This window comes from Gracilinanus agilis, chromosome 3, assembly GCF_016433145.1.
Source record: "Gracilinanus agilis isolate LMUSP501 chromosome 3, AgileGrace, whole genome shotgun sequence".
NCBI classification, from domain to species: domain Eukaryota; kingdom Metazoa; phylum Chordata; class Mammalia; order Didelphimorphia; family Didelphidae; genus Gracilinanus; species Gracilinanus agilis.
The window spans coordinates 359,768,558-359,784,187 of NC_058132.1; the positions used below are offsets into that span (position 1 = coordinate 359,768,558).

Consider the following 15,630-nt stretch of genomic DNA (forward strand, 5'->3'; position numbering starts at 1 on the left):
AATTACATGAAAGCCTTCAGTCTAGAGTTATTCAATTCTCTCAATACATGGCTTCTTCTCACTTGTATTTCCTTACTTTGTTTTTGTAAGTGTATGGCCCGTCTTCCCCACAGATATTGAGTAGATTGATGGGAGAGTTGGATTCATTCAGGTGTCCTGAATCTGACGCTACTTCTTCCATGTCTTGCTATTCTCTGAGAAACTGATTCATAAAAGCACAAGAAAAGAGAGCACTTTCCCACTCTGTAGTCAGGCTGTATCTGGAATGCTTCATTCATTTCTGTCTGCCCTAGTTTACGAAAATGTATTTATTATTCCTGTGTTTGCTTTAATATATGAATGTGATGTGATTTTTATGATGTGATACGATATGTTTATTATTCCATCATTCATTTTAATATCTGAATATCTGTTGTGATTTTTGTTTTATTACTAAATAAAACTATCTCTAGGTCCTAGAAATAATATTTTCATAGGGGTAGTGGTGAGGGGGGAATACATTCCCTCTACTTCCCCATAGATGTACTTTTCATTTTACACAAACTAACCACACACAATGATGATTCTTTTTAGACATCAAAATAGTCAGTAGGCAAAGTGTTTCTTATTCCCTCCTACCGTCCATCCAGGACACTGAAAGAGTTTGAAAATAATCACATGATGGTGATATTTCCCTAACAACCTAGATATACCAATGTGAGGATTGGTTGGAATAAGTGAACCTACACTGAGTCAGTATGTGTCCACATGACCTTTCTTTAAAGTATGAGACACCCAAGTTGGGATGATTACCCCATGAATCCATCATACCTAAAAAAAAAAGATTAATTTTACTCAAATTTGAATATACTCTTTCTAAAAAAATCCGAATAACTAGACATAGAAGGGAATATAACAGAAAAGGCCAAGCTATATAGCTAGATAAGAGCTGAGAAATTGAAAAAGAGAGATGGAATTCTTTCTAAATATGAGATGCATCTTTTAGCTTTATTCCTAAAGTCAAGTTAGTTGGGATGTTCTTTAAAGCTCATCCAGCCAAATTTATTATTTAGTGAAGGAAACCATCTGATAGTATTTCTAATAGATGGTCATCTAGGCTCTATTAGAAAAAGAAAACCTGCTTCCTTGTTGGACAGCTCCCAATGTGAGAAAATGTTTTATTTATATTGAACTGAAATCTGTCTCCTTGCATCTTCCACCTACTGGTCCTAGTTTTGCTCACTAGACCAGTCCAGCAGAAGTCAACTCCCTTTTCCCTTTGACAGATATATTTCACCTTAGTTTCCTTTAGGCTTACTATGCTAGGTCCTTTGATTTTTTTTCCTCATATGCTTTAATTTCCCTGAAATGATGATGGAATAAAACTACCATTATAATTGTTATTCACACAAACAAGATGAACTCTAAGCACTATGTTCTTAAATCATAGTTATAGGACCAAAAGGAACCTGAGTGGCCTCTATAGCTAAGCCATTCCTGCAAAGTTACCTTTTTCGTTCAGTCATTCTTGGCAAAGATACTGCAGTGGCTTACTATTTCCTTCTCTGGCTCATTTTAAAGAAGAGGCAAACAAGGTTAAATAACGTGCACGGGGTCACAGAGCTATTAAGTGCCTGAAGTCAGATTTGAACTCATTCAGATGTCTTCCTAATTCCTAGGCCAGTCCCCTGCACCACCTAGCTGCTCTCAAAGTTATATACCTCCCTTAAAAAAATCTTCTAAGACATTGTCCTATTTTCTTTCATTTGTGTTTCCTACTGTCTCAGTCCTAAGCAATAGGACATTTTGGGGATGATGCATCAGAGGATTGAAACAACACAACCAAGATCATGCATATACACGTGGAAGCAGGAATCTAGGTATCCTGCATCTAGTGTTGTTTCTACTATGCTATGCTATTTTCTGAAATCATGATTCATAAAACTACAAGAAAGAAGGCAATTTCCGACTCCACACTCTGCCTTGTTCAGTTCTGTCTGTCACAGTTTTAAGAGGTTGATGATTGACAAGCTAGATAACATCAAGAGAAGGGCAACCAAGATGGCAAAGGGCTTTGTGCAAATGTCATGTTAAGATCCATTGAAGGAACTGATGGTATTTATCTTGGAGAAGGAAAAAAACTGAGGGGAAGGGGAGGAGGAGGATATGATAGCTATGTTCAAGTATTTAAAGGTCTCTTGTATAGAAAAGGGATTGGACATGTTCTATTTGGTCTCAGGGAGAGGACAGAACCAGGGGCAATAGATGGAAGTTGCAAAGAGTTAAAGTTAAGCTAGATGTTAGGGGATATTTCCAATCAATTACAGCTGTCCACAAGTAGAATGAACAGCCTTGAGAGATCTTTAAGTAGAAGCTGGTTGGCCATTCTTTGGATACATTATAGTGGGCTTTCCTTTCATAGAAGGGTTGAACTAGATGGCCACTAAAGTCCCTTTCAGCTGCAAAATTGTGTGATTCTGTGATTCTATTAAAAGACAAAAAATCCCAAGTGCTGGGCAAAGGTGGTGAATCACTGATAAGAATGGAAAGTTCATGATTGGTTTTGTCCAATCTTTCTTTAAATCTGCTCTTGAGCACACTTCAGCTTGAAAAGAGTTGATTTGGTTTTCTCCCCAGATGAAGATTAATCATTAGTAGTTTGGTCAGGGCAGAACATTTGAGTCACAGATTCAATTTGATTATCTTGTTTAATGTGCATTTTCATTATTTCATTTTTACAAGCAACATCTATTTTACATATCAACACAGACTTTTTCATTTTGTTAATATCATTCAGGGTGACAAAGTGGTGTCTGAAAAAGAAGTAAATTGAATTTCTATAAACAACTGATCAACATACAACTTTCCTAAGTTATCCTTCAGCTTTAAAGTTATATCATGACATGGTGTTTTTCTTTGGCAAAAATCATCCATTCACTAAGCTGGGTCAGAGTCTTGCATATTTATCTGCTCTCTCTTTGCATGAATCAAACCAAATAGTCTAATGGGATCATCATGAATGTTTTCCTCCAACATGTTTTGTTCTTCTCTGAAACTGTGGGTTGAATTCCTTTCAGGTAGTCTGGTATCCACTGTATGTAATTTCTCATTTTCATCCTTATCTGAAAAGTGAGCTTTTGGCTTTCTGTGTTTCCTCTTGAAGCTGTGATCCAGTGAAGCATAGCACATCTGTGCATCAGCCTCTACCTAAAGGAGGAGGGAAAGCATGTTAATTTTTCATTGTTTAATATATTTTTATTTTAATTCATTGGTTCTCACTAGATTTTTCTTAAGAAAGGCAAAATTAAAATGTTTATGCTGGATCTCTACCATCTGGTTTCTTATGCTAAACTTTTCAAAATCAGTGCAGAAAGGGGAAAAGAATGAGCCAAGTTATCTGGAAGATAGTACATATATCATACCTTTCAGTAAGTGTGCAATCTAGTTAGGAGTTAACAGAGTATCAACCCAATTAACAGATCAACTCTTTGTATGACTTCTTCCCAAATCAAGGATAAACCAGAGAAGAAAGGAACTGTATAAAAATTTCAGACCTCGGTAGATGATTTGGGGACTAGAGATGGGGATGGATTTATTTACTAATTCAACAGCTATTTATTAAATACCTTCTATGTGGGAGTTATAGTAGTAAGTGCTGCTGGGTATATGAATATGAATGGATCTTGACCATGAATGTATTACAATCCACCAGAGAAGATAAGATATCCAGGTTGTGGAAAGGAAATTATTTAGAGGAAGTTGATCCCAAGTACAGAGTCTAAGCTCTGGCATCCCCTGGCTTCAGTGTGAGAGTCAGTATTAGGTTGGGTGACAATGTGGCAGAGCCAGCGTCACTGTGGGCTTCCCTAGTGAATGAGGAAGAGCCAGCAGAATGTTGCCACACAGTCATGAGTTTGAAAGCTTGTGGACTATAAGGATTCTTAAACCGAGGGGAGAAGTACTCTCGATCTCTATACTTCTGTTCTTGAACAGTGACTCCCAGGGACTAGCTCTTGGCAAGGGACAGTGTAGCATGGAGGGGACCATGCTGGGCTGAAATCTGGGACCTGATCTTACCTTAAATTGGTAAGGCTGAAATCTATCTACCTCTCTCTCTTATCTCTTGTATTTCTCTCTTTCTCTCTTTTTATTAATAAATGCTTATAAATCTGGCTCTCAGCCTCCAGACCACCTTTTAATTATTATAATAAATAACTAATAAAAAGATGCTTATAAAGGCTACAATGACGTTAAGAACAATTCATAAAAGGGAAAGATAGCTTTTAATGAGCATGATTAGTGAAAGCAACTTGGATTAAGAATTTTGTTAGGCAGAGATGTCAGGAACAGCCTTCCAGGCACAGGAAACAACCTGAGCAAAAGCCCAAAGTCAGAAAAGCACTCGATACATTCTAGATCAGTGATGGCAAACCTTTAAGAGATGTGCCCCCCCCCAGGTGCTGGGTGAGCATTCCCTACCGCCTTCCTTACCCCACACATGAGAGGGAGAAAGTATTCTCACTGGGCTGCTGGGCAAAGGGGTGGGTTATGTGAGGAATGTCCTCAGTGAGTGTAGAGAGGAGGGGAATGGCCTGAGCACTCTGCTCCCCTCCAACTCTGCTACCTGTGAGTCACTCACCTCGCTCCCTGTGTGCTCCCATTGGGCTGCTGGGCAGAGGGGCAGGGATGTGAAAAAAGATTGGCAGGCTCAGCAGAGAGGGGGAGGGGAGCACCAAGTCCCTCTGCCTTTCTAGTAGCAAACTCTGGGGGGGTAAAGGGGAATGAAGGCCATGTGGCCAGAGAGAGAGTTCTGTGTGTCACATTTGGCACTTGTGCCATGGGTTTGCCATCACTGTTCTAGATAGTCAATAAATAGTGTAGTGGATAGATTTCAGAGGGCTCGTCTTGGACCCAGGAAGACCTTGGTTTAAACTTTGCCTCAGTTGATAACTAACTCTGAGGAGATATAGATAGATCTCAAAAGGCAAAGCCAAGATTTGTATAACGGGCTTATGATATAAGAACTGTGTTATTGGAAATTTGGGGGTCTTTGAACTACATTTCCCATTAGCCCACTGGTTTCCTGTCCTTATGTGCTGACATAGACAGGAGGATGATATTGAGGGGCTGGCCTTCCCAGTTCTCTTTCCTTTCTACGGCAGCATGGTGGAGCTGGGAATGGCAGTCTATTTGAATAGCCTAAGCTAGCATGGCACATGTTTTAATTTTCTAGAGCTTATAATAAGTCTTATAAAAACCATAATATTTTTAAAGTTATTAATATATATTCATTTTATTTTTTACAATGATGGCGACCAGAAGTTGGAGAAAGAATTCTCAGTTTTTTAAGATAGCTTAGGTAAGATAAATTTTGCAAAGCCATGTTTCTCCTGCCATGAATTTTCACCCTCCCCCAACCCCAAGAACTCTGAGAGAACTCCAAACTCTCTCCAGAGCTGAGGCCCTGCTCCTGCCATTTTTGTGTTTTTATTTTTTTGTTTTTGTTTTTTCTCTTTTTCCTGTTTTCCCCAGCCACCCAGCTACTTCCTTTTGAGTGGCTTTTCTGAGAACTCTTAGCCAAAAGGGAAAAGCTACTTCTCTTGCCAATCTGAGCTGCCTGCTGTTCCTGATCCCCTTGGCTGCTGATCCAACCTCCTGCCAGCTGCCCCCACCCAACCCTCCCTGGAAGTAGAGCTCCTGCTGCTGCTGCTGAATTCCCAGACTTTGTCTGGAAATTCTTATCATGCCTGGAGCTGCTGCTGCTGTTTGGAGCTGACCTCTGGAGGCTTTGAAAGTATAAATCCCTCCTTTTCTTGGTGAACAATCCTTACTCACTGCTCACTACTTGCCTTGGAAGCCCAGGTGTGTTTCTCTTAGAGAATAATTAGCCTTCTAAAGGAGAGTTTCTAACTGTAACTCCTTGTCCACATGACTGAGATAGCATGTGGCCCTAGTGTTTTACCCCACGAGGGAAGGGGAAGGAAGGTTATTCTTCAAAGCAGGAAGTAGATTTGAAAGCATGGCCTGCTATTTGAAAGAGGAGTGCATTACCTATTTCAAACAGATCCCAGTTTTAGGACATTTTTTTTTCTTTCTACCATTCCTGAGTGCACTGGTCCTTGCAATTAGCTTGAATGATCCTGAGATTTAGGGGATAGATTCATCTCCCTACTCCCTGGCCATTTGGGCCTGCCCACACTATAAAATATATCCAATTTTGGATTCCTCCACATTATGTTCATCGAGGAATTTTCCCTCACTATGGGAGATCCCAGAGCTCTGATAAAAGGAAATTTAAAGAGTTTGGAGGTGAAATTAGTAAGCCTTTTCAGACTCCATTGTTTTTTTGAAAGTCTCTGTATCTTATTGTACTTTACCAATTGTTTGCTTATGATTTAATTTTGTTGTTTAAAGTTCATATGTTAATCTGATTAATATCTTTCTGAATCATTTTCAGCTACTGCGTTTTTGGCTATTACATAAATTCTGTTACATGATTTTATTTGTACCTTCCCATGACTGTACTAAAGCAAATAACATTGTAAAATTTCATAGTAAACTTACACAAACCCTTTCATGAGATCGCATGTTGCCTTAACAGCTTTTTCTTCTATTTTGACAATCTTATACAACCTTTGGAGAATCTAATGACTTAAGAATTTAAAGTAATTTTAAAGAGACTTCAGGAATGATTTTTAGATATCTTGTAGCATCCCGGCCTCTGACTTGTTTGTAACAAAAAATAAGGGTCCATTTGTAGTTGAAGAGAAGTGCAAAGGCACAATTTTATTTCCCCACTTCCGCATTTGTGAAATGTAATGGGTGAGGCATCTGAAGTGATTTTCACTATTAGTCCTCGGCTCCACGTGAAATGGGTGGGACATATTGGAAATAGGTCTGTAAACTATTACAGTCCCATACCAGAGGGAACGAGGTGCCCAAGAGTCTTAGCTACCCTGTAATGGGTTATAATCTCATACAGGAGGTGTGATGGATTTTGTCTAGTGAAGTCTAAATTGGTTTTATATTTGTAACTCTTCAATTTACTTTACTCCACCAGAATGATCTGAATTCTTGGTTACATTTTAGATCCAAAAAGTTTTTCATCAGCTTTGTGTTTTTTTCTAGGCTCCTCAGCCACATTTTGGATGATGGCATTAATAGATTTTGTTAAAAATATCTCAGCTAAGGTTGAAAGATTTTGCTATATCTGTTGAATTTGTGACAAGTATCCATCAGTTCATAGAATTTTTAAATATCACACAGCAAGTGGCTATATAGAAACTCATGTGAATCCTATATGATAGAGGATTTGTTTTCTATTGTCGTTAAATATGTTATAATTTTGAGGAATTTTGGTACTCCTTTGGATGTGCATCACCTGTTTGTTATGCTACTGTTTCATAAAACTCTGTGAAAAATTATTTACCCTCACACAGTGGTTCATGGCAAAGTTTAAAAGAAATGGATCTCATTTTGGGTGAAAAACCTTGGTGTTGTACCACTCCTTGGCTGACACATTGTGTCACTGATCCTAAGCTATATATTTTTTATTTTTAAAATGTTCTTTTCATTATTCTTTTCCCTTGTATATGCAATATGGTATTTGAGTTTCTTTTTTCTCTCATTTTTGTACTTAAACAGATTATCAATATTATTTTTTAATTTTGCAGTGATATAAGTTTAATATAAATATGTATTTGCTATAATATTAATACATACCCAAAAGCTTTAGACTATGGAAACCTGCCATTTATTGATAAATGTTATGGGACTATGATTAATGATTGTGTTTGATTCCAGGAGAAGGGAGTGCAAAGAGGCACCAGGTCAAGGAGACCAAACCAATACAGGTAGGATTGATGAACTTCTACGCCAAAACTAAAGGACTTAAACCTAGTGTTTGGAGTTCAAGTTTGAGGCTGTTCTGACATATGTCAGAGGCTGGCCTTCCCTGAGCCACACCCTAGTCAAGTATTGAAGGTTGGCTATCATCCTGGCTCCTCCTATCCCTGAGAGTGAAGGAAAAATCAGACCAGGGAATGACACTTCCCTTTCACACAAAAATCTAGTCCTTTCTTCTCTCTTATGATATGTCAACTTCTTATAGTCTTGGCTGCCAATGGGAAATTGCTTAATTATATAAATCACTTTAATTGGTTTCCTGATTCAAGGACCTGTTATAAGTTTTTTTTGCCCTTTACTTACATTTTTACACATAAGTCTTTGACATTTTATATTTCATCCACAAGTTATTTTTTCTCTTTTATTTGGATTTTTTGATGTTTTTGGATTTTTTTTGCCAACTGATTCATACACTCCCATAACTCAACCACGTATCCTTAGCTGATCTGGGTGTTTGTCACTATCCTCCTCAGGGGGGAATGTGTTGTTATTCTCCTCACAGTGAATGTATTATTATCCTATAATAAATTCTTTTGAGAGTAATTTTAGGATAATAAACTTGCTACCTTCCAAATCCAAAAAGTGAGCTGTTTAGAGAAGGCACCATGAAGATGCCTGCAGAGAACCTATACTGCATCAAAAAGATCCAGAATGAACTTTGGGGTGCAGTTGATTGAACTTTAGGGAGTTAAATACGTTGTTTTGAATGTACGCTCTTATGCTGAAGGGAACTCCTTCCTAATTGGCTTTTTGTCAATGCACTTAGCAATCATTGGATCATTGGTTTTGTCCTTTTTTTCTTTTTATCCCCAAATTACTATAATTTCAAAGTTGGATATTATTTACAAGATCCATCAGAGAGATCTCATGAGATTCCATGGATCTCAGGGGGGAATGTGTTATTGGAAATTTTGGGGTCTCTGAACTACATTTCCCATTAGTCCACTGTTTCCTTTTGTTATGTGTTGACATAGAGAGGAGGATAAAATTGAGGGGCTGGTATTCCCAGTTCTCTTTCCTTCCTTTGGCAACATGGTGGAGCTGGGAAAGACATTTTTGAACAGCCTAAGCTAGCATGGCACATGGTTTCATTTTCTAGAGATTACTAATAAATCTTATAAAAACCATAATAGTTTTAAAGTTATTATTTTATATTAATTTTATTTTTTATAGAACCTATGTTCTTTCTGCCACATCAAAACTGCCCCTGTGAAAGAAGAAAACTAACAGGAAAAGATCATTGGTTTGGGCAAGTATCAGACCCATTTATTGAATGAATTTGAATTGATTGAATATTTTTTCCATAGGATGATGGGAATAGAAGCCAGACTTCAGGGTTGAGGCTAGACTGAGTGATAAGAAAGTGGAGTATGTGTAGATCAGTTTTTGAGAAGTTTATGACAGAAAGGAAAGTCAAATGATGATAGCTGGGGGGTGGAGCAAAAAGGAATTTTTTTTCAGTCAAGATTTGAATCTTTATGAAGTTTAGGAGATAATTTGAGAAACCAAGATCCTGGGGAATAAGACAGAGAATGGAGGTCAAAGATAGAAATAGAGGGGTTTACTTTGGAAAGGCAAAGGGACATCTCTTATGTATGTTTGGAATTGGGGAGATGCCATTTAAAAGTATGTTAGAGACTTCCTATGGTCATGTGGGGGCTTTGAGACTACATTTTCCATGATTCCAATGGGTTTCCAGTTTCCAGTTTTGGGGCATGGGGACGGCAGACGTCCCCACGCAGAGGGCAGTTTAAATTTGGAGGAGGGCCTAGAGAAGCTCTCTTGGGTTTCCTGGTTAGCTAGCTGGTGTAGGAGAGAAAGGAGGGTGGGCTCCAGCGGTAAATTTAAAAGATAGTCAAGCACGGTCATTTAATATATATTTTACCAACAAAACCATGGCTATTAAAATATTAATTTCTCTTATACTATATGTCTTTATCAATTTTAATCTTAACACTTAAGAGAAAGGCAAACACCACCTCTTAAGAGAAAGGCAAAGGGAAACCTTTTAAGAGACAGAAAAAAAAGACAAAAATAAGTGAAGAGCCCTAAATACAGAAAAGGAACATCATAATCCCAATTTTCTTGGAAGAGTAGGATAGCTTTACTTATAAGTAACCAGTAATATACTGAGAGATTAAATTTCCACCTTTCAACTCTTGATTTTGAAAGTAAAATAGATTTCTTTCCATTTTTTGCTAGAAGTTTTTTAAAAAGCAATATTTTATCTTTAAAAGTTTCCTTTATAATATAGTACAGTGATGGGCAAACTTTTTAAAGAGTGGGCCAAAGGAAAGGAAATGCTCATCTGTCAGTCTGTTTCTCAGGCAACTCTTTCGAAGTTTCATTGTATCATGTTCATCAGATTAGGAATAATGTTGTGAAGCCGGACAGAACATTTCAGGGGGTCCCATCTGGCTGATGGGTGGTAGTTTACCTATTACTGATATAGTAGAATTGAGATGTAACTTGTATGGCTTTGTTCCAAGGCAATAACATGTAACATCTTCCTCTATTCTTTCATCTGCTGTCACTGGACCACTTCCCTCAGAGTATTGTCGTTATGGTATACTTCTCCCCTTTATCATTTCTATTATCTCTTCCCCAGAGTGGTTGAGACTTGCAGTCATGGAACAGAGGTGTCAGCTTGAACTTTTAGGGAACAATTTCCTGGGAAAATAGCACTCTTGTCTTTTTCAACTCTAAGCAATGTAATTTGCTTTGAATGCTACAATTCCTGGTTATAGCTCTCTGTAACCTCTTCTTAACAACTAATTAGCTAACAGAAGTTTGAGAACTTTGGGAAGAGCCCATCAATGTCATCAATGTGGTGTCATTAATGTAGAAAAGCCCTTAGTTAGGACTCTCTCTCTCCATGTATGGATTAGCAGTTTTCTGCAACCTGGTTTGTTAAGAGGGTTGCTTGATGAAGTAGCTAGGTGGCTCAGTGGATTCAGAGCCAGGCCTAGAGACAGGAGGTCCTGGGCTCAAATGTGATCTCAGACACTTCTTAGCTATGCAACCCTGGGCAATTTAACCCAGTTGTCTAGTCCTTATTGCTTTTCTGCTTTAAAAAATACTTAGTATTGAGTCTAAGATAGAAGGTAAGGGTTAAAAAAAAAGTTTAAAAAATGACATGTGGAGGGTCATTCGGTAAGTATGAGTCAAAAGTAAGACTTTAAATCAGTTTTCCCATAAATCAGACAACTATACTATTCTATGTTCACCTAATTTTCTTATACTTTCCTTCTTTATACTCAAGTCATTCACCCATTCTGAATTTATCTTGGTGTAGCGTGTGAGATGTTGATCTAAGCCTAATCTCTCCCATATTGTTTTCCAATTTTCTCAACAGTTTTTGTCAAATAGTGAGTGGATTTTTGTCCCCAAAATTGGGCTCTTTGGGTTTATCATAAACAGTCTTGCTGACGTCACTTACCCCAAGTCTATTCCACTGATCCTCCCTTCTGTCTCTTAGCCAGTACCACATCGTTTTTATGACCACTGCTTTATAGTATGGTTTAATATCTGGTACAGCTAGGCCACCTTCCTTCACGTTTTTTTTTCATTATTTCCCTTGATATTCTTGATCTTTTGTTCTTCAAAATAAACTTTGTTATAATTTTTTCTAATTCAGTAAAAAAAGTTTTGAAAATTAGGTGAATATAGAATAGTATACCTGTCAGATCTTTGGGAAAGGGAAAATTTTAAAACCAAGCAAGAGTTAGAAAAAATTACAAAATGTAAAATAAATAATTTTGATTATATTAAATTAAAAAGGTTTTGTACAAACAAAAACAATGCAACCAAAATCAGAAGGGAAACAACAAACTGGGAAAAATCTTTATAACAAAAAACTCCTACGGAGGTCTAATTACTCAAATATACAAGGACCTAAATCAATTGTATGAAAAAAATCAAGCCATTTCCCAATTGATAAATGGGCAAGGGACATGAATAGGCAATTTTCAGATAAAGAAATCAAAACAATCAATAAGCACATGAGAAAGTGTTCTAAATCTCTAATAATTAGAGAAATGCAAATGAAAACAACTCTGAGGTATCACCTCACACCTAGCAGATTGGCTAAAATGACAACAAGGGAAAGTAATGAATGCTGGAGGGGATGTGGCAAAATTGGGACATTAATGCATTGCTGGTGGAGTTGTGAATTGATCCAACCATTCTGGATGGCAATTTGGAACTATGCCCAAAGAGCTCTAAAAGACTGCCTGCCCTTTGATCCAGCCATAGCATTGCTGGGTTTGTACCCCAAAGAGATCATAAGGAAAAAGACTTGTACAAAAATATTTATAACCGTGCTTTTTGTGGTGGCAAAAAACTGGAAAATGAAGGGATGCTCTTCCATTGGGGAATGGCTAAACAAATTGTGGTATATGTTGGTGATGGAATACTATTGTGCTCAAAGGAATAATAAACTGGAGGAATTCCATGTGAACTAGAAAGACCTCCAGGAATTGATGCAGAGTGAAAGGAGCAAAGCCAGAAGAACATTGTACACAGAGACTGATACACTGTGGTAAAATTGAATGTAATGGACTTCTATACTAGCAGCAATGCAATGACCCAGGACAATTCTGAGGGATTTATAGAAAAGAATGCTCATTCAGAGGAAGAACTGCAGGAGTGGAAACACAGAAGAAAAACAACCACTTGAACACATGGGTTGATGTGGGCATGGTTGGGGATATAGACACTAAATGACCACACCAATGCAACTATCAATAATATGTAAATAAGTCTTGATTGATCACACATGTTAAAACCAGTGGAAATGTGCATTGGATATGGGGTGGGGGGTGGGGGTGGGGGGGTGGATGAAGGGGAAAGTAAAAACATAAATCATGTAACCATGGAAAATTTTTCTAAAAAAATAAAATATTTTTTAAAAATCAGTTTTCCTCTCTCTAAGGTTGTTCTCTATGACCTCACTTCACTGTGTCTCAATAAGGTTATGTGACAATTTTTAATGTCATGATCATTTTACTTAGATAAGACTAAGGGACTCTATGACAATTATTCCAAATTGGCTTGGTTACATTTATGGGAAGAATACCCTAGTAACAATAGAAATACTAACACCACTACTGAAAAGCTAATACATAAAATGATACCTTTTTAAAAAGACTTTGTTCAGGCTTCATTTATGTAAAAACTGAATGCTGTCTGAAAGAAACTGACCTTTTATGTAAACATACATTGTGTAACAAAAACTTCTTTAACTGCCTTTCAAAATCCCCGGCCTATGCGTCACTTGAGCATTACAGATCTATGTAGTTCAAGTTCTGTTTGCAACCTATCTGAAAAGGGCTTTAGAGAGAAAGGTTTAGTTGACCTCCCAAGATGGAACAATTGATAGAAAACCACTGTGCAGTTAAAGATGATCAATTTTTTTAACCCATAACTTAGGCTGAAAAGAACATACCAAAAAATATGTCTGTTAGCAAGAGGGCAACTTCCCACTTTGCATAAGTTTAACCACATATTTAAGGTTGGAGCTGTGGTTTGGTGATAAATATTTTTAGAAACTAGTGTCTTTAGATCGCTGCTAAGGTATCTGGGTTTCTTAACAGAAATTCCATCAATTTCTGGAGAGTACATAAAACTAATCAGTGAGGAAAAGAGAATCCTATGTCCTGGGGGTTGCCTGGATTCTAATTAATTTTATTAGGATGGCTAAAATGAAAATCATTGTGTTACACTTTGAGCTTCTATAAATGCCTTTTCTGTCCTTTTCCATTGTTTGATCAAGTAGAATCTCCTGTTTCTTATTTGGTAATTTATAGTTAGACATGGTATAACATTTCCCAAAGCACATTACAAATATTATCTTATTTGAATCTCATACCCACTCTGGGAGGTAGACGCTATTATTATCCCCCATTTTATAGATGAGGAAACTGAGGCAAACTAAGGTTAATGGCTTCCCCAGGGTCACATAGTTAATAAAAACTGTTCGAGGTCCGACTTGAACTTAGATTTTCCTGATTCTAAATCTAGCACTCTATCCACTGCATCATCCATCATCTAGCTGCCTTGTTAGACCCTTGTTTTCCCCTCACATTTATCTGTAAGTCCCAACTGAAAAAATCACCTGCATAGATGATTGTCCCTCCTTTTCTTTTAAAACCCTCTCTGGCCGTGCTTTCATTTGTTCATAGCAGCTTTCATCCACAGGTCCTTGGGAGTTAAAAAGAACATGGTTAGAATGGAGACAAATGGAAAATTTGCAGCCCAAATTAAAACATGGGCTGAAAACAATAGAAGTCTAAAACTGAATAAATAGATGGCTTTTGGAGTTACTCTTTCTTCTCTAGTAGATGTAAAAAAAGAAGTGGTTCCGTTTATATAGTCCCTTCTGTAGAGAGAAATTACCTTTCTCTCTGTAGTATCTACAATGTGAAAGTGTCTTTCACCACAAAGTTAATGGTGAGAAAAAGAAAATTAATCAATTAAAGGACAGAATCACATTAATCCATTTTCCACCCTCAGTGTAAACTTGAGTGGGAAACTAACTTAAATCTTGGTAATAATACCTATGTAATATAGAAACTCATAACAGGTTATGGAAATCTCAGGAGAATATTTCAAAATTATGAAAAACCAATGAATTTCCCAACATACTCCTAATATCAAAGGAAAATATATGTGCAATTGGAGGAGACCATGGAGATGATCAAGTCAGATGTCTTTATTTATGGATGAGAAAAATGAGACCCAGGGAGGATGAATGATTTACCCAGGGGTTCATAACTGCTAAGTGTCTGGAGCAGCATTAGGGCCCAGGACTTTCTGACTCCTCACATAAACATTAGGAGATTACAAACAACTCAGTTGAAATGTATAATGACTCTGGTTGATTGGGTATGAACAGGAAATAGAATGAAGTCAGCAGGATGGAAAGATAAATAATCTCTTTAAGCCTGAGAAAGTGGATTTACATGGATGGATCTGTATGATAACCACTGACAAAAGTCTCTGCCTCCCTCCAGCTTTGTCCTATATCATGTCTCTGTATAACCTTGGTGAGACAGCAAAGTTTCATTCTCTTCATATTAAGGATACAAAGGTGTGGAGACCTTTGCTTTGCTCCTTTCTCTCCTTCATGCCTCATTCTACAGATAACAAAATGTTAGTTAATAGTTTGTGTACCCAAGTAGGCTTGCTTGGGGTCAGGGAGTGGGAAGGGAAATGGTAATAATCATCTCTGGCAAGGACCAGGCAATCCATTCTCTATTTATGAATTATCCAATTTTGATCCATAGAACATAACACACATTTCCTTGAATAAGACTTTACCTAATTATAAGTCAACATTTTATGAATTATACTGTAAAACTTATGTTCCATGAAGCCCAAGAATGCCTCTAATCCTTGTGGGAATGATTGCTAGTAGTCTTCAAATGCATATAACTTGGTATTGAAACTGGAAAGGGTGAAATAGGCAGTGATGAATTTAATTTTGATAGTAGGGAATAGAGAACCAGTCTCAGAGTCAGTTCTTCCTCTGATATATGATGGTTTTATGTCTCTAGGCAAGTTGTTTAAACTTTTAATACCCAGGGAAGTTCTCCTCTCTAATACTATTAAATTATAAAACATTTGCTGATCTGCACTGATAATGGGAGTCTTGTTACCAGTAGTTCCCTTCACCAATAAAATCATCAGTCTAGGAAGCACGTATTTGGTTCGATGAATTGAGAGCCAGTCCTAGGGTTCAAATCT

The 15,630-nt window shown here is 37.4% G+C and overlaps 1 protein-coding gene across 1 annotated transcript in view; it reads right to left on the reverse strand.

Annotated features, from left to right (window-relative positions):
* Positions 1-2,720: 2,720 nt before the first annotated feature.
* The window catches only part of LOC123239512 (T-cell receptor-associated transmembrane adapter 1), an 81,153-nt gene continuing 68,243 nt past the window's right edge, over positions 2,721-15,630 (reverse strand). The window contains exons 6-7 of the mRNA XM_044666792.1: positions 14,000-14,085; positions 2,721-3,186 (exon numbers count right to left, since the gene is read on the reverse strand). Coding sequence (XP_044522727.1) covers positions 2,917-3,186; positions 14,000-14,085 — 356 coding nt within the window. The 3' untranslated portion in view covers positions 2,721-2,916. The remainder of the gene's footprint in view (positions 3,187-13,999; positions 14,086-15,630) is intronic.